This window comes from Pelodiscus sinensis, chromosome 15, assembly GCF_049634645.1.
Source record: "Pelodiscus sinensis isolate JC-2024 chromosome 15, ASM4963464v1, whole genome shotgun sequence".
NCBI lineage: Eukaryota > Metazoa > Chordata > Testudines > Trionychidae > Pelodiscus > Pelodiscus sinensis.
In genome coordinates, this window is record NC_134725.1 from 10,663,023 (window position 1) to 10,682,504 (window position 19,482).

General features: G+C 41.6%; 1 protein-coding gene across 4 annotated transcripts in view; it reads right to left on the bottom strand.

Annotated features, from left to right (window-relative positions):
- Positions 1–515: 515 nt before the first annotated feature.
- Positions 516–19,482, bottom strand: part of SUDS3 (SIN3A corepressor complex component SDS3) — a 40,654-nt gene continuing 21,687 nt past the window's right edge. For 2 of the 4 annotated variants that reach the window (XM_075898144.1, XM_075898145.1), the window contains exons 8-12: positions 19,095–19,156; positions 17,064–17,085; positions 16,177–16,282; positions 10,601–10,685; positions 5,585–7,021 (exon numbers count right to left, since the gene is read on the bottom strand). In XM_075898144.1, coding sequence (XP_075754259.1) covers positions 6,923–7,021; positions 10,601–10,685; positions 16,177–16,282; positions 17,064–17,085; positions 19,095–19,156 — 374 coding nt within the window. In that variant the 3' untranslated portion in view covers positions 5,585–6,922. Of the gene's footprint in view, positions 1,506–1,737; positions 3,000–5,584; positions 7,022–10,600; positions 10,686–16,176; positions 16,283–17,063; positions 17,086–19,094; positions 19,157–19,482 lie in introns of those variants that run through there. The other 2 variants (XR_012895951.1, XR_012895950.1) reach the window with 2 other exon arrangements.

Here is a 19,482-nt window from a genome sequence, read left to right on the forward strand (position 1 = left end):
AGCATGTGGCGGCCGTGCAGGACCTCAACACCAACCTGCGAGAGAGGGCGGAGGCAGAGGCTCGGTGGCATGATCGGCTGATGGAGGAGCTTGTCCAGCAGCGCATGTCCCTGTATGCCACTCTCAGGGAGGTCTGCAGCTTGCCTGCACCTGTGCCTGGTCCTGCTCCTCCAGCACCCCATGACCCTGCCCCACCAAACCCCCTTTCCACAGCACCATCCCTTCCCCCCTTGTACCTCCCTCTCCCTCAGTCCCCCCCAGTCTCTGAGCCCCTCTCCCCCCCTGGCCCTCCTCTCCCCCAGGCCTCCCAGTCCCAAGAGCACCTACCATCTGTTGTCCAACCAATGGACAGTCGCCCCACCCGATCCCGTGGCCATGGTTGACCCCGAACATGAGGCCCAAGCAGGAGACTGCAAGCAGGCAAGCACCATGCAACCTGATCCCCTTCCGCCCTCCAGGTTTCAAGCACCCCCCATCACCCCAGTTAAATAACAAGGATTGTGTTAAAGAAAATGTTTATTATACACAGTTTGTCATGAAAGTATATTTTATACATCAAAAATCAACAAAAGCTTTTTTATGTTTGCAACATTATACAATTTTTCAGTGACTGATATTTATAACAATAAAACAGAACCTATTCTTTTGAGACAAACCCTGGTGTTTATTATTTCTACCAGCAGGGTCAGGAGATTGAGGAGGGAAGCTTTTATTGGGCCAGGGCCCAGTCCCCAGGCAGAAGCCCCTCCATAGAGTCAGTGGCCTCCAATTGAGAATCGCTCCCATAGGGCCTCCCATATGCAAACGGCAGACCGGTGAGCCTGGCACATGGCAGCTGTCCGGGGCTGGGCAAAGTGCCTCTCCTGACCATCAGCACCTGTACCCCACCCTGGTAGGAAGGCCTCCCCTTTCCTCTCCACCAGGTTATGGAGAACGCAACACGCGGCCACCACCTCAGGGATGTTGCGCTCCCCCATGTCTAGCCGTGTGAGCAAGCACTGGAATCTCCCTTTTAAATGTCCGAACGCACATTCCACCTGGTTGCGAGCCCGGTTAAGGTGAGCATTAAACTGCTCCTTGCTCACATCCAGGTGGCCGGTGTAGGGCTTCATCAGCCACGGCATCGGGGGTAGGCGGCACCGCCACTATGCACACCGGCATGTGCACATCCCCAACCGCAAAGTCGTGCTGTGGGAAAAATGTTCCTGCCTGAAGCCTCCGGTAGAGGTACGAGTTCCTGAAGATGCGGGTATCATGTGCCCGCCCTGACCACCCAACACAAATGTCAGAAAACTGGCCACGATGGTCGACCAGGGCCTGGAGGAACATACAAAAGTAGCAGTTTCTGTTAATGAATTGGGCTGCTCGATGGGGCGGTGCACGGATTGGAATGTGTGTCCCATCAAGTGCCCCTCCACAATTCGGGAAGCCAAGGGCAGCAAAGCTGGCCATGACGCTGTCCAGATGAGCCTGTTGAGCAGCTCTGAATTGACGGCCCTCACCACCTGCAGAAAGAGACAGACAACAAAATTTTAGAAGGGATGCCTTATCTCTTAGGAGAACCCACCACCCACCTTCCCTCTCAAATACCCCAAGAATCCCCTCCCCAGAACTCCCCCCCCCCCACCAGTTCAGGTGAGTGGAGGAGCTCCCTCCCACTCACACTCCACTTTGCCCTTCCTGACAGTCTCCCTTCCCCCCACCCCAAACTGTGACTGTCCCCAGACATTGACTTACCTCCATCAGGATGTATCCAACAGTAGACCTGCCCACTCCAAATTGGTGTCCCACGGAGCGGTAGCTGTCGGGGGTTGCCAGCTTCCAGAGGGCAATGGCGACCCTCTTTTCCAGGGGGATAGCGGGCCGCAGGTGGGTGTCTTGCCGTTGCAGAGCCGGGGCGAGCCAGGTACACAGCTCCTGGAAACTGGTCTTTCACATCCAGAAGTTGCGTAGCCACTCTTGGTCATCCCAGAGCTCCATCATGAGCCGGTCCCACCAGTCAGAGCTGGTGTCAAGCCTCCAAACATGCCTGTCCACAAAGAAGTTTGGAGGCAAGGGCAGTGGGGCTGCATGATGGACGATCCCTTCGTACCTCTGGTTTGGGTCCAGATGGGGAAGTAGCCTCATGACTGTGTCATGCAGATGCAGCCACACTTGCAGTATGATGGCGTGGGGCCATCGCCTGCCCAGGGACAGCTCTGGCTCCATGCCAAAAAAAACGGGTCTAAAACAGAAAAATCTACAAACAAAAAACCTGCTGGGGTGTCCCAGGAAGCTGAGCACTCCAAACAAGCACTGCAATGCCTTGCTTACCTCCTCTAGAGGGACAGCAAAGGCAGCTGCAGGAGCAAAGCAACGGGTGTTCAGGGGTGTCCCTTTAACCACGCGTCTCTGCAAAGGGCAGGCAGCAGCACCTGGAAGGAAATGCTGCCCCCATGCCCTGGCAGAAGCGGTTCCGGGTGGCTTTTCCTTTCGAAAGAGCGCCCAGCAGTCAGGACGCTCTTTTTCGAAAAAGCGGATCGATTTTCCGATCCGCGTATTGTAGTCTAGATGCTCTTTTTCAAAAGAGGCTTGCAGTCTAGATGTAGCCCAGTAGACCTACCTGGAGTTGCCCGAGTCCTTCAGAGCAGGGTCTTGGGGATGCAGGAGACTGAGGGCCAATTCTCTACCCCCCGCAGGGTTGCCAGATGGTTTAACCAAAGATACCAACCACCCCCCCCCACCACCGCCAAAAACAAAAAACAAAAAAAAAACACCGGGGGAAAAAGTTCCGTTGAGGAAAAAAAGGGAAAGAAGACCAAAGTTGTTGAGCAAAAGCAAAAAAACCACACAACCCGAGAGTTAAGCTAAAAATAATAATAATAAAAAAAAAAACAGCGTGGCCCTGTTGAGAAATGCTTTTGAGGCTTTCATCCTAAAAGGCTGCCAGCAGATGTGCACCATCTTGTCTTCCTGCTCCAGGCCAGACAGCTCCTCTGCAGAACCAGATAAGTACCTGGCTGGGAAAAAGAAAAAAATATCAGAAAATACTGGACATTTTAGAATATTTTCTAACAATTTTTAACCAGACAGGAGGCAAAAATACCAGACTGTCCGGGTCAATACTGGATACCTGACAACCCTCCCCCCCCACGCCTGTTCTATCCTCACCAGGCCACTTCCCCAGCTTACCAGGGGCTGGTTCTCTTCTCCCCCCACCAGCACTGTGGCCTAGGGCAGCGGTGGGGAAAGGGTTTGGGGAAGGAGGTCTATTTACTCAGGCTCTGTCTATACTACGGCTTTTGCCGGAAGAGGCAATGCAAATGAAGTGATTAACATTTTGTCGTGCTTCATTTGCATAATCTATTCCGAGCCGTTTTATGCCCGGGGAGGTCTTGCACAAAAAGGAAACATCCGCACTACTTGTTTTTGCACAAAAATGGCTTGCAATCGATTAGCATTTTTCATGCTTCATTTGCATACTCCACCAACAAAAGCTGTAATGTAGAGATAGCCTCAGCGGGCTGACAGGCAAGCCCTGCTGGCCACTCACTCCCTTGTTGGTGTGTCTGCTCCCAGTGGATACGCTGCAGTCCTGTTAGCCACTCCCTATATTCACTGCCCCCAGTGGCCACTTTCATATTGCATCCCTCGGAACAGAAGCCCTTCCCTTTGCTTGTTATGGAAAACTGTCCTTTTCCAGGGGCTACTGGTTTTCCTGGCACAACCAAACCCTGATTTTGCTTTACATTAGGATAAGAGAAAGCAGCAAACCAAATTTGGTGGCCCGAGCTCTTACCATATAGAAGGAGCTCTTGAACAGACAGACTTACAGGAGAACCAGATTAGCCACATTTCCTCAAGTGTGCTGTCTCCACTGTTTTTTAGTTTCAGCCTTTCCCCCAACAAATCTGGTCAGCAGAGACTTGGTTAAAAACAAGGATTTTAGTGATAGGCTAAAGCAAGAAGCCTCCACTTAAACTACCCCAATTCAATGGTGTTTTACTTTTGTACTTTGAAGCTTTGGCAAATAACTAGATTCTTATTGGTTGATATAAACATCAAAATAGGTTGATTTGCAACCACCTACGCTCTTTATATGAAATTGATTTCTTTGTGGGAAGCAGGAGCATACATTATACCAACCCATTTTTAAGCAATTATCTCATTTAACATATTCAGAATCTTATTTAAGTGTTAGAAAAAGTGAATGAAACATTTACTAGATTTTTTTTTATTCTTGATTTGAATCATGGTATTTACAAAGAAAATGGGATTCAATAAGAAGTGTACAAAACAGCATTTTACTGCTGGTTTTAATAGTTATTTCTTTGCCTAAGTGAAGTCAGATTTTCAAAGTGTGGGCCTCCTGCCTCCGCCTTTTCAAGTTTTAGAATTATTAGTTGATTTCATCCTTTCCAATCTGGATTTCATTCGCAGACTGGAAAGGAAAAAACCCAAAACTTTCACAACTGGTTTCTCAACTCTGAATGAACTAGGTCAAAATGAAAACTATATTCTCTTTGCACCAGCTAGGTCAACTGCAATTAAAAAAAAAAAAAAGTACATGAGGTGAACTATATGGTCCAAACAAATGGAAAAATGTGAAAACCAGCATTTGCTTTGTGAAGACTGAAAATACATGCCTAATGCAATGCATGATATCGTGCAATTTATAAAGCTTGAGATGACCTCAAAGTTAAGATTTCTCCTTCCCACCTGCTTTATATATTTTAAAATCCTGTACCCTTTAAAATCATTGAAATGTGAGGGTTTGTTGATGCTGGGGTATATTTTATAGGATTTTAATAGGCTGAAGTGTAGGCGTCAACATACTTTCCCATTTAATTATAAAACAAATTCATTTTAAAGAGAAAGGTAAAGTAAATAAAAAATGTAAGTGATTTTTATCCACGCTGCTGCTCAGAGAATGTGGAAATAAAGCAGGATTATTTTGAAGGCTAAGAAGTCTGGATGTTTTTTCTCAGAACCATGAAGTACAAAATATTAGACACACACTACAGATAGGACCGAATATTTGCATAAGTGTAGAGCAAAGGGAGGAAAACAGGGGTTAAGTATGTCCTAGATGTACACAGAAGCAACCCATCTACTGCCAATGGACTGGCAGGATGCCTGCCCTTCATTGATCCCAGGTCCTCAAATGCCTCCCCCAGGAACACACACAAAATTAATTCAGTAGGGAATCCTATTTATGGAATACTATTTTATTTATAAGAACCACAAAGTCCATGTTTTAAGACTCAGTGACAAATCCTATTTAGTACATCACTATTTAAAATCTGTCTCTCAGAAGCAGAACATCACATTAAGCGTGCTGTTAACTGAATTCAATGAGTCTCCTGCATTCCATCTGACTTAATTTGCAATGAGAACACATCTTCGGGAGGTGGGTAACAGACTTCCTCTCATTCTCACATTAGGAAAGGTTCAGAGGGGGCCAAAATGCCACACAACATGTAAAAGAGGACTCAGTCACATAGCCAGTATATCAGAAGTTAATCTCTGACATTCCACCATGAACCCAAGAAAGTGTACACTTGACTGCCACCCAACTGTAGTAAACAAAAGGAATGGAGAAAAGTAACTTCAAATATTTCATTTATCTGAATATGAAAGAAATACAAACCTGATCCTGAACAAACAGGAAATGTAAAAGAGTAAAAAGACCCCCACCTCCAATGACATTAATGAAGGTGCACACTGTAATTCATTGCCCAGTGTTTTCAAGTAGAGACTCAGTTTCACTCACACCAAAAGCAGAAATGTGACATTCTTTCCTACATGTTGGGTTGATGCATCAGCATGAACTACACATTTCATGGTGGTCTCTGGCCATCTGTGCCAACTTGTAAATGAGTATTTTTAGAAAATAGCTACCAGGAATTCAAATGGTTTAAGCACACCTGAACATTCATTGAGACTATCAGTTAAACACTGCAGAATTACAGTACTTTTGAAGAGGAGACACTCATCATGGTTTCCAATAACTAAAACAACCTTGAAAGGGAAATGTTTGTATTATGTTTCCGTCATATGCCCTGTCAAGGCCCAGCAATTCAGCTTTTAATTTTGCATCAGACTCTTCTGAGAGCAACAAATGTGTTACCCATCAACTGTTCCAGTAGGACCCATTAGTTGAGTCAAATTCAAGGAATTTATATTTACATACTGAAAGGTTAAAAAAAATAATAAATCAGTGATTATACTGTGCTGTTCATCTAATTTCACTGCCTCATGAAGAGTTCAGTTAATCCTTTGGTTTACACTCATTTATGAAGAAAATGTAGTGCAGCATAGCAGTATAGACACACACTGTTTGTTCATCTGAAGGGTTTTTAATGTGAAGAGAAAGGAAGCTTTGGATTCACCAAGTAGGACTGGGTTTAGCCATGTTAAAATCAACTGAAATATTGGCAAATCACGTTTCCAAGAACACTTTTCACACTTTCCTAAAAAAAATTCTCATTGCATGGACAAATCTTTCAACAGCACATCCAACAGAAGTGATGTCATGTTACAGAGAAAGCTAGATGGATTAGTTTCCTCCCGCTTAGCCCCCCGAGCTTTGCAGAAAAACCAGAATTAGCTTGTGATAAGAAAAATGGCTGGGGAGTTTCCTCCCTGATTCAAAACTTAAGTTATGTTGTTTTCAATGTACACACACGCTTCACAGTACAAAGATATAAAGATGAGAAAGTCTCTTCAAATATGAAAAAAGCTCAGAGAAGCTTTGTAGTCCAGGGCTCCAGGGCAGAGCTTGTGTCACTAGACTTGAGGACTATTGGGATGATGTGGCCAGCCACAAACTGTCTTTCAGAAGGCCATAACAGCATTCTCTCTTGCTATGGCTGGGTGGATAGACGGTTATTCCTTGTAAGAGGGTTCTTTTAAAAAAAGATCAAGAAAGAAAGTACGACAGTCATGCAGCTGATCGCCGGCGGATCACAAAAAACCCTCGCTGTAGCTGTCCTAGATAGATCCTCATTTTTGTGCTGTCACTGGTCTTCCTCACCCAAATCTGCATGAGAAAGAAAGAAAGAAAGAAAGACAGACCCAACAAGATTAGAAATACCAAAGAAAGTCTTTCAGGACTCTTTAGTGTCCCCCATAAGAGTTGCTGTCTGCAGCTCCCCTAGTTTCTCAGGAAAAATAAAAAACACAGGTTTTTAAAAGCCACCTTGAGCCAATCACCAGCTTTATCTTGTTCTGTTTCCAACCCTCTATTATCAGGAAAAGTAATTACTCTTTCTAGGCATCAGGCAGGTGAAGTTTTCTACTGTGACAGCTCACATAAGAAACCTTTAATTCAGCTTTAGCTAATCAAGAGTAAGTCTCCCTAGATCCACAGATCATAAAATTACTTGTCCTGGGATTTGCTCAGACAAGTTACTATTAGTCAAATGAAATGCTTGCCCTGATTTGTTCACTGAAGCATTTCTCACACTATTAAATTATAAGTTGTATTAGAAGATAAAAGTGCTTGCTTTTTAAACACCTACACTAAAAAATTCGTACTCCTGCAGATATACAGTCTATTTAAAAGGACAACAAATTGCATCTATAGAAGTAGCCAATTGGAAAATGAAGTTTTTTAAAATCAAAGTTACTGTAAAGGATTCTGGAATCCCAATCAGATACCTTTAAAACTAAATCTGAGCATATGTCCATCTGGGTTTATCATTTTAACTTCAAAACTTTAGAATGTGTTTTAAACTACAATGAAAACCTATTTTCTTCTTTTCAAAAAAACCTTAGTGTTGCTGCAATTATGAACAGTGTACAGTATTTTGCATTATAAATATAAACAATTTCAAATTTAGTCCAACCAATTCACATTTTAGTGCTGGCTTTCAGGTAGCGATATATTCTTAGCCATTGACGTACACCAGTCACAAGGTGGTTGTTGTAGACTATACAACTTTCTATATTTCTAGCTATTAACTATTCCTTTCACTTTAGGAAGCGTCTCCCAACATCTCCACTAATTTCAATATTTAAGGCTTTTAACTTTATTCACAAAAATTCAGCTTTCCATAGAAATCTTATCCCATTTAGCAAGTTTTAATTCCAGGGTAAGAGTGACATCTGTCCATCTTTTCTCAGACCTTAAAGAATTCCATCTGTCCCAATTAGGAGTATATATGGAGCCTAGCCAGGCCTGCTGACAATGGGAGAGGAGGAGGAGAACTGCCCTGGCAATTCTGAAAAGCCTAGGGTTCCTTGCCTTTGCCAGTCCTACTGCAGCAGTGACTGGGTTCCCCAGGCCCTTTAAGTCATCGCTGAATTGCCACACTCCAGGCAGCAATAAGGGGCTGAAGGAAACGGAAGGGGGGGAGGGGACAGGAGAAACACTAGCATGGTGTGCTCCGGATGGGGTTGAAGGCTGGTGGTCCCTGGACCCATACCTCTAAGGCCCCTTCCACAGTACACCTTGCCCTGGGGACTGTCATGGCTGTTTGCTCCCCTTAAGCCCAGTACACACATTTCCCCCATCATGGTTCCTTTCAGAGGGATCTTCCATGCCTTTCTGTTTGCAGCTGAAATGCCACATGGGAGAAAGGTATTAACAGCTTCTTTCCCTCTTTTCTCTAATCCAGTGCTGGAGCTGGCTGCCTCTGAAAGAATTGTTGTGTTCCACTTTAAGAAAATGGAAGTCTACGTTATCTTTTTGCAATGGATTTTCTTAAATTTCAGTTCAGGCCATATATCATTTCCAGCATTAAGATCCTTAATGTTAATTGTTATAACCTTAAATTAAATTAGCCATTTCTGTGTATGTTATACTATATATGTTGGCATTTTGCTACAAGTTAATTTAAATAATCAAGCCATACAGCAGGGATGGGAAACCTAAGGCCCAGTGACCTGCCTCTGACTCCTGAGGCTCAGAGCTCCCTAAGGCATTAGGGAGCCTGCACTGGTGAGGGCTGGGGTTTTTTTATTCCTTACTTGTGTGCAGCCCCTAACTGATTTTTCAGTGGGTCAGTGGGTAGAACGGGGCCACCATTTCTACATGTGAAAGGTATTTAAGTCTCCCGCCAGATTAATCCTTTGCTGCTCCTCAACAGAAACAACCAGTTACATGTAATGTTTCTACAATGTGGATTTTTGGCCATCAAGACTGATCCAAGGCCATTAATATTGATTCCATCCAGTGCTTAAGACAGACTTGGCTCTGGAGCCAAAGGTGAAACCTCAAACCGTCAGTCAAACTTTTCATTCAGCGGTTATTTTTTGAGGGAACTGTCACTGCAGGTAGACAGTAGGAAACCAGAGGACTAAAATGCATCATAATCCAGATCTTTATTAATGACCTGGATGAAGGGACAGATTGCACCCTCAGCAAGTTCACAGATGACACTAAGATAGGGGGAAAAAGTAGATACACTGGAGGGCAGGGATAGGGTCCAGAGACAGATTAGAGGATTGGGCCAAAAGAAATCTGATGAGGTTCAACAAGGACAAGTGTAGTGTCCTGCACTTGGGATTGAAGAATCCCAAGCACTGTTACAAGCTGGGGACTGAATGGCTAAGAAGCAGCTCTGCAGAAAAGGATCTGGTGATTACAGCGGATGAGAAGCTGGATATGAGTCAACAGTGTGTCCTTGTAGCCAAGAAGACTAATGGCATATTAGGGTGCATTAGGAGGAGCACTGCCAGCAGATCCAGAGAGGTGATTATTCCCCTTTATTCGGCACTGGTGATGCCACATATGGAGTATTGTGTCCAATTCTGGGCCCCCCAGTATAGAAAGGATGTGGACACATTGAAGAGGTCCAGTGGAGGGCAACCAAAATGATTAAGGAGCTGGAGTGCATGATCTACGAGGAGACACTGAGGGAGTTGGGTCTATTTAGTCTGCAGAAGAGACGAGTGAGGGGGGATTTTGATAGCAGCCTTCAACTTCCTGAAGGGAGGTTTCCAAAGAGAATGGAGAAAGCTGTTCTCAGTAGTGACGGATGGCAGAACAAGGAGCAATGGTCTCAAGATACAGTGGGAGAGGTCTAGGTTGGATATTAGGAAAAACTATTTCACTATGAGGGTGGTGAAGCCCTGGAATGGGTTACCTAGGGAGGTGGTGGAATCTCCATCCCTAGAGGTGTTTAAGTCTTGGCTCGACAAAGCCCTGGCTGGGTTGATTTAGTTGGGGTTGGTCCAGCCTTGGGCAAGGGGCTGGGCTTGATGACTTCCTGAGGTCTCTTCCCGCTCTATGATTCTGTCATTTTTGGTGCACAATGAGGAACACAGAAGAGGGATCTCTATAAATCAATTGATTTAAATAGGGGTGTCAAAGAACAACCCAAAACTACCTATTAAAGTTATAAATATTACAACCCACTGACACTGCAAAGCAAGTATTGCTGGCTGCACAATTACAAAGATTATGAAGCAAACAGTAATTCTGCCGCACCTCAGATTTAGCTTCTGACATATCACACAACCACATCTTTCCCTAAAGGAAGAGGCTGCTATTCTCCTGTGGAATTGATATCACGATTATGATTTTTTAAACCAAAATGACAGACATCATATTTGCTTCTCTGCACTAACCTTTGTCATGGTCTCATTATGAACAACACTTAAAGAAGCTCATTACCTCATTGGCTCCTACTGAGCTGATCACACAGCTGATCTTAGCATTCTCTTTCGACTCCAGGTAAATAGCCTGGCTCTTGTGGTACCTGCAAAAAACAATTCATGAATCTGTTAGCTGACCAGGAGGTCTTATCTACTGCTTATGAAGATTTAGAAAGGCTAAGTGGTTCATAAATCAAGCTACATGGATTCTATAGGCATGGGAAAAGTAACAAAGGATTTTTGCTTTTTCAGCACATTCACATAGCTCAGGATTTAAGCCCATTGCCCTCCTCACCACCTGCACTCAAACATTACAAAGTTATGTACTCAGATTCTCCCACTCCACTAATTTCAGGGAGTAATCAGCAAGGATGTAAAAGCAGTTAAAACAATTAACTGGTTAAACAATAATACAGATTTAACCCGTCAGTCACTGGTGGGGAAGTGCAGGGCAGCCAGGGCGGGGTCCTGCTGGGTCTCTGGGGTAAGAGTCCCATTTACCAGATGTGGCAAGCGATGCTCCAGACCTGCCTGCCATGGCCATAGCCCTGCTGAACGGCCCAAATGTGGCCAAAATCATGCTGGCCCAGCTGCACAGCTGGGATTAGGGATGTTAAATTTAGTTTAATCAACTAATCCACTAGTCGATGGATTGTTCATCAACTAGTTAAGAAGTGGGGGAGCTGCAGCAGAGTTAGCAGAGTTTTAGCTCTGGATACAATTTAGTGGATACAATTTCAAGTAAAACATGATGAAAATCTCTCCCTTTCATTTCATAATACCCTTTTATCTCAAGATCTTCCCTTAACTTTTACCTTCTCCACCCAAGAATATGCAAAGGGATTCCAGAAGGTAGCCCCTGTACATTAGGCATCAAAGGTGTATCAGAACAACTGTTCTAGAAAGAGAACACTAACTCCATTTAAACATGATGCTAGAAAAAAAAAATAAAGGGAAACTGCAACACAAAAATACTGAACTGGTAGTTAACAAAATGCACGCAAACAACTTAACAATGCAGTTAATAAACAAAGCCAAGCAACATCAATATTAATCCAAGCCAATCCTAATTCACATGGCTTCTTATTCAACTGTCATGATAAAGACATCTCAGTATATGTAATTTTTCAATAATCCAAATAGACCTCAGATTCCTGGGGATAGTAAGGAAACTAGAGACATTGTGTGTTGATAGAGCTGTTTAGTCTTGCAAATGTGGGAATTAAAAGCTGTGGAAGCGAGGTTTTGCAGGACAAGTTATACGCACAATGAATGATTGTATTAGTTATTATGTACACAATGTGTTAGAAATGAGATTGCAAAGATGATGAGTGCTTGGGTATGACATCTGGATGATAAACCATTGATGAGATTAATATGGATTTTTATTCTATTTTTTAGTTCGTGTGCAGATAAAAAACCTTGGGCAACCTTAACAAATATCAGAGTTTTCAAGTTTCCTCTTCCCACATAATCTGCCAATCACTGCCTTGAAACACAAATATTTGCCCTATAGGCACTTGAGCAGACAAGACATACACATTCACGGTGTTTGAACTCTTGGAAAAGAGAGAACAGTTTTAGAAAGTCAGGAAGAAAGTTACGTTATTGAAGTCTAACGTTTGATTTCTCATTTCCTAAATTCTCATCCTACCCAAAGTTATCAATTAGTAGCAGAGTCTGTATTATAAGCAGGAAATGCTAGGATTTCACATGACATATGCTGTATCCAGCTTGTGCAAGCTTCTTTTCTTATAGAATATTAGATAAAATATGGTCTTATTTTGTCTAAGGGTTATGCCACAGGGTAATTCAGTGCTTTTAAGTGCCTGTAGAAAGCTAACATTAAAGTTATGAAAACAAGAGGCAAACTCAAGGATTCCCCTTGTTAATGCCGTATTTAAATTATGCTAGGTCTTTCTTTTGCCCAACCTATGGTTATCCTATAAGCAGGGATCATATGCAAATAATCTATTTCAGTATAATTAAATGAATAATTTTAGTCAAGAGTACAGATATGCTCTATAGTTACCGAAGCATGGCTATATTTCCACCTTTGTCCCTATTATGACACTCCTGACATTTAGATCAGGTGTCTGAGCATCAGTACCTTTGCACAGTTATTTCCTCAGGAACTGTTCAGCATGCAGATGCTTGCACTCTGACTGGCTGATAGCTATTAGAGTACAATAATTTGCATAATCTGTTATTTCCACAACAGACATTCTATAAAATATGAAAATCTCCAACAATTAGTTCTGTAATCTATTGACTGACTCCCATACTTAGCATTTTCAGTTTATGTGCTGGTAAAGAAGATTAGAGGCTCAGTTTTACTCCATTCACATGAGAAAAGATATCCACCATAGCAAATTCAACAGAAGACATTGGGTTAACAAAACAGACAGGAAAATTAAATTTTCAAAAAAATGTTAAACATCCAAGGAAAACTTTATCATTTTCAGGAGGGACCTGCAGCTGGTTCCCTGATAACTTAATATTAACCTGGAGATTGGGCCAATGAACATGTATTCAGCAGAATTATCTTGTACAAGGAAAGTGTTCTCAAATTTTACAACCCTGTTTGAAAATGCCTGCCTGAAAACCACAATACTAGGATATTACGAACCCTCACTATCAGGTTGGTAGTAAGCAGAAGTTGCAATCACCGGACAGCTCTTCATTGTCTATATGAAGTGATGGTGTCTTAGTTATGTGTTAAAATACATACTTCCACATCACAAACTAAAACCACTATTGCAATAGGCACCCTTACTGACAAGAGAACAGTGGGGCTGAAGAATGACTTATATTTTCACCAGCTGAGACAGTCATTCATTAGCACATACCCATAACAATGAACACTATAGAAACCCTTAAGCTAGGTATACAGCAGAACTAATGGAGAGTAGCAAGATGATTAGGGGAAATCAGATACTACCATTGCCTATTTGTTGATGAAGAGGACTTGGTTGCTCAAGGTGGTCCATTGAAAACAAAGGACAAAAATAGAAGGGGAAAGGTGGAGTAGGATAATATAATATATGGAGATATACTTCTCTCATAGAGCTGAAGGGGACTTTGAGTGGTCATTGAGTCCAGTCCCCTGCCCTCATTGCAGGACCAAATACCATCCCTGACAGATTTGCCCCAGATCCCTAAATGGCCCCCTCAAAGACTGAACTCACAACCCTGGGTTTAGCACGCCAATGCTCAAACCACTGAGCTATCCCTCCCCCCAGGATAAAATTTACCTGGGAATTTTTTAGCTGGCTTCTAGGAGAGAAGGAAAACTTGCTTTAACAGGAAAACTCTTAGTTTATTTTACATCATAGAAACTGTCATAAAAGGCTAACATATTGCGGCTGGATGAAGCTTCATCTTCAGCTAGGAAATATTTAACACAATGCTGAAATGTCTTATTGAAAAACGCATTCACAAGATGAAAGGAGCACTATCTGAGGGACAAATGGAACTCAAACCAAAGCCTCAGAGATGAAACACTGGACTTCACACTGGTGGTCTGAATAATGGAGACCTCTCCCGTGCCAGACTATAAAATTCTCCTTTTTTAATACTATGCACAGCTGAAGTTAATATTAAAGAAGAAAAACAGTAGTTTGGCTGCAGACCACACTTTTAGTCATTGGGGTAAAATGGCTAAGGAAAAAATAGACTAATTCCATATCCAGCTGGGATTCCTATTATTAACTCTCCATTTTGTAAAAGAAGTTTGCCAAATGTAGCTACAAAACCTCAGGGAGTCCATTTCTAGCCTTAAACATTACTTATTTTGAGAGAAATGTCCTTTGTGTCTCCTGTCAGGAGGAAGAGAAAGTAGTCACTCCTGAGCTGTCAGAGTTCATTATTTTGGTGCACGCTAGCAGCTTCAGGTTTAATATGCATTTCAAAAAAAAAAAAAAAAAAAAATTACCCTCCCACCACACTGAGATACTTTGTTATTTTAAAATATCAGCTACTTTGCAGAGGCATTATTACTATCAATCAAAACGTGAGTGGAATTATTCTAGTGAAAATGTAAAATAACAAAGCAGTACAAGACCCCGGAAAAAGGCAATGGCTACAGTCTTTGACAATGCAATCCCATTATAACGGAATGTGGGTAGATACAAATATTTATGCTACAATGCAATACCTCCTAACCACATATCATTTATAGAGTCCTTTCATGCTTTTGGGAAGCTTAGCTGGGGCCCAACTGTGTACTTAGTTGAATTTTGTGGGAATTTTGCTTGAGGAAAAAAGATGCAAGAACAGCCTCTGTTTCTAAGCGGGAAGACATAAGCCTTTTACAGATATGTCTGAGCTTGAAATTCCAGGGAGTGAAGTTTAATTATTACTATTAATCCTGGTTTCAGAAAAAGCAAGGAAAAGAATAGTAGTTTTAAATTTAAAAAAAAAAGTTATTTAGAGCGAAAAGAACATAATGCCCTTGTGAAAAGATTCAATCTGTTCAATCCTAGTTTAAGCCACAAATTCAAGCTCCACTCCAAACCTCAGAAGGTTGGCAACAGGAAAATTACTTTAACAAACTCAGCAAAATTTCAGCAGTGCTAGGATACAAACTTTTAGTTAGAGCCTTCTGCTTAATAGGTAAAAAGAACAGGCTTTAAATCTGATGAGAAAATGAACTACCTTCTAAGTGCTCATCTTGAGTATAACTCATTTCACATGCCACCCATTCAGTGAGAAGGTTATAGCAATTTCCCTTGGTTTTCTGAGCTATCATTACTCCAAACTAGTCTACAACACACGGCTCAACAGTCAAAGTAACACATATAATGCAAGAGTCATGTAAATTGCTTGCTATTTTAAAAGAACTAGATTGCATCCTTGATTGCTCACTCTTGCATATTTCATAGGATTAAGCTTAAAAGGGAAGATCCAGTGAAATAAGTCCTCTGTACAAAATGACTATCTTCCCTGATGTATTGTGAGGCTTCAGTAGTTATATATCCATAAAAATTACAGAGATAAATCTGATCATCATTTCTGAAGTTGGTTCTTGTGTGTGGGTTTGATCTTTAAAGGTTACTTGGTTTTAGTTATTAGAAACATTTTTCATTCTACTCTGCTGGTGCATAATATTTTACTACATTCTGCCACCTTGTGGCATAACATTCTAATGTACCATAAAAGTTGAATTAAGAACTTCCAATATTGTAAAACGCTTCCGCGTCAACACCAGTATATTTGGATAATAGCTTAATGGATTTGTGATTGTATGCACATAATACTACATTTAATGGTGGCTACTTTTTCTAATGTTAGTTTTAATAAAAATATTTCAAAGTTCTAGTAGTAAATGGAGCCCCAATAACTGCAAGTTACATATCCATAAATATCCTTCCAGTAATACCAGAGGGAAGCACACTATTACTCAGAGCTCTGTCAACACTTCTTCTGTACAGAGTTATAGCCACTTTTGAGTCACACTGATCACCACATGGAGTAACTGGCTAGCTCCTGCTCAGAAACATGTTTCACGTCTAACACTTTGTCTAAATCAAGTTATTTTTGCTTTCTTTTGTCACTACAGAGCTCAAAATGCCACATTTTTTCACCTAAACCTACCATCTTTTATCATAGTAGAGTTTGCCATCCTCAATCCGGGCCTCAAACCGCTGTGCTGGAGATTCTGCAGGAGTTGCTGGCAGGTGTTCTGGAGACGAAGGAGAAGCTAGAACAGAAAGAAGTTGTGCACATGCTAGTCTGTATATACATCAGCACATATACATGCAGCAGGAAGTCTGACTATAAGAATAAGTCTTAGCTTCAGAGGCATTAATGCAATTTCATTGACTAAAGAGGTGTGGTATGAACAGAGGAACACTAATTTATTTCTGCTTTGACAAAAGTGCTGTTTGGGCAAGTCATTTCACTCCGGTTTGTCTCATTTTACTCAAAAGTGCATCTGCCAGGCTTCTCTCAAAGAGCTTGAAAAGCAATAGTCAATCGTAGTGGACAGACAGAATGGACTTTGAATTAGCTTCTGACCCTTGCTATGTAACCAACCTCAAAAACTGAAATAAAGCCAGATATGAACACAAGTATCCAGACCCTTCTAGTGAATTGTGCAGCACAAGACTGAAAGCCATGTGCCTCCACCCACCTGAGAAAACTGGATGAGCTCTCTCAATACATTAAGTGTGTAATTTTCTTTTTTTAAATATTTTCATAATTTAAAAGAGAAATATCTCTTACCAAAAGCATTTTGGTCAATTCTTTAATCCTACATTTAAAGAGACACCTGAAAATTATGTTTCGCTAGTCAAAACACTTGAGTTTTATAAAAAAGATGGCAGTTTTAAAGCAGTAGAACTGCCAGTTAATCTCACTAGATGGCTAACCAGAGACTAAAAGAAGTTCCAATTTAGATTGCTACGAGACTCCCAACAAGATTCATGTATGCTTAAGAGAACATGATTTGGGTACAAATGTTAATATCATCATGCACTTACCTGGTCTCTTGGGTGATTTAAGCTACCAGGAAAAAAAATGAACAAAGCAATTTTAGACATTTGAAATGCAACTTGTGGTACAATAAAAGCATTAGTCTGAAAAGGAATTGTGACAAATGAAAAGTGAGGTATAATTTTATATTCCAATTTTTTGAATATAATGTTATAACCACTAACTAGAATGCAAAACACTAAATCATGAATAGTGAACAAGAGTTGACACAGAACATCATAAGGCAAGATACAGAAAGTGAAGTTCTCCCCTAACTTCAAGTAATTCACCAAAATAAAACCAAAACCAAACTTCATCTCATACCCTACCCTCATCTCCAGAGTGTTCTGATTAGGCTTGGAATAAACAGTTCTAAAATAGCCCTCACTGAAGAGAGCTGAAAGTTAACCCCATCATCTCACATAGCTTAAACAAGCCCATTAGCAGACCCTGATTGTAGAAATTTATGGTTCTTACAAAACAGAAGACAGGTTTGGAAAAGACAAATCTTTATATAAATGGGTGCAACTTCACACTTCTCCCAAAGAGCATTCTATGACATAAAACAAAGCATAGCTGCATTACAGAGCAAACAGGAAACATGACCTCTCTTTTAAAACTTAACATCTGACAGGAGTGTGTATCAGTGTCTATGAATCCAAATGAAGTGAGAAGGAAAATGCTTCAGATTCCTATTTTATTAGAATCAGAAGTACTATTTACCCCAAACACCATTTTATGAATGTTAATTCTAACCTGTAGGAATTGGGATTGGGGGAGCACATGGCAGGAAGGAACCACCATCTTCATATGCCTAGTTATGTTAAGCAGTGGAGTACACACTAGAAAGCCAACTTTGGGTGGGATACCTACACAGGGTGACAATTTTCCAGAATTATGAAAAGGAGCAACAGATTAGGCAGATAGGGAGATACCTGATCTACAGAAGTGGTCAAAAAAAAAATTTCCCCGCCATGGACCACTTGGAATTTGCTAAGAATCTTGGCAGACCATGTAATGATTTTTCCAGAAAAGCTTAATAGTAACATAGCCTCTTGTAATTTGAACAATCTAATTCACTTTTTCCCCCTCCCCTCCTCCCACCTTCATTTATTCTTGGATCTGGACTTTTAATACTCCAGTCATCTGAAGTGGGTTGGAAAAAAAACTCACGAAAGCTCATGATACCATCTACATGTTTTGTTAATCTTTAAGGTGCTGCTAGACTATTTGTTGTTTAAGTTTTTCCATTAACACATGGATTGGTATTTGCAGACAGAGATCCCTGCTTCAAAGAGCTTGCAAATAAGATGTTTATCCTATAAACTCTTAGTGGTACTCCCTACCCAGTGCTCCTTGTTACTTAGGAGTCAATGGGAGTACTTTCAAGAGTCATAACTAGACCAGATAAAGATCTGGCTTTAGTGGCTGCCATACCTCTCCCCAAACGAAACATCTGGGAAAGTGATTTCCACTTAGTTCTAGCAGTAGTTGTCTCTCCACTTCCACAGTAGCCACTTAGCTGGGATAGGAAAGAAGGGGGGTGGATCAATTTCTCCCCCTTGCACCACAACAGCCACCAAGCTGGAAAAGAGAGCCATCTCTTCCTCGAAGCTGCAATGCTGGAACTGAAGAAAGTCCTCACTTTCTGTGGTCGCCAGTCTTGCACATCCCAAATCCCCTCCAACCCCTCTTCCCCATTACCTACCTCCCTACTGCCCCCACCTCACTCCACTGCCTCTTCCCATCTATCCCTTATTCCATCCCCAAAGCTACCACCTCACTTTACACTTCTCCAAGGTCCAGGCACTTAAACTAGGAGAGTAGAGTTCTTCTAATTAGGTGGCCAGCCTAATTGTGCAGCTCCATTAATTAGGTGGTCAGCCCTTCTTTCCCTTGTGTGGCTGCCCAGGAATGCACCTTAGAAGGAACTACATACATGCAGGACCTCAATGGAGTTCAGACCACAGTTTGAGAACCTGTGATCTAGAAAAAAATATATTCCACAGTGCTGCGCATTAAAAGAGGCTATTTCCTACCTTATTCAGTGTTCTCAGGTCCTCCATTATCTGTTCATCTGTCAGCAGATAATTTAACTGGGGTATTCAAAATTAAGGTACATGGAACCAACACATATTTGACAACCAAAGGTGGAAAAAAAAAAAAAAAAAAAAAAAAAAAAACCACACACACACATACCCCAACAGCCTCCCTTTCACCTGACTAGAACTTTACAAGAAAGAATCCTAAAATGATAATATTCAAAGAGCTGTACCAAGCAAACCTACTTACTATATATTAATCTCCAGAGCTTCACGTAGTCTGTAGCAAAATGTCAGTTCTAAAATAATTTTTGCAACAGGAACATAAGAAACTGGAAAAGTAATACTGGAACAACAATTCTGCTGGCATGAGAAACAAAGGCTT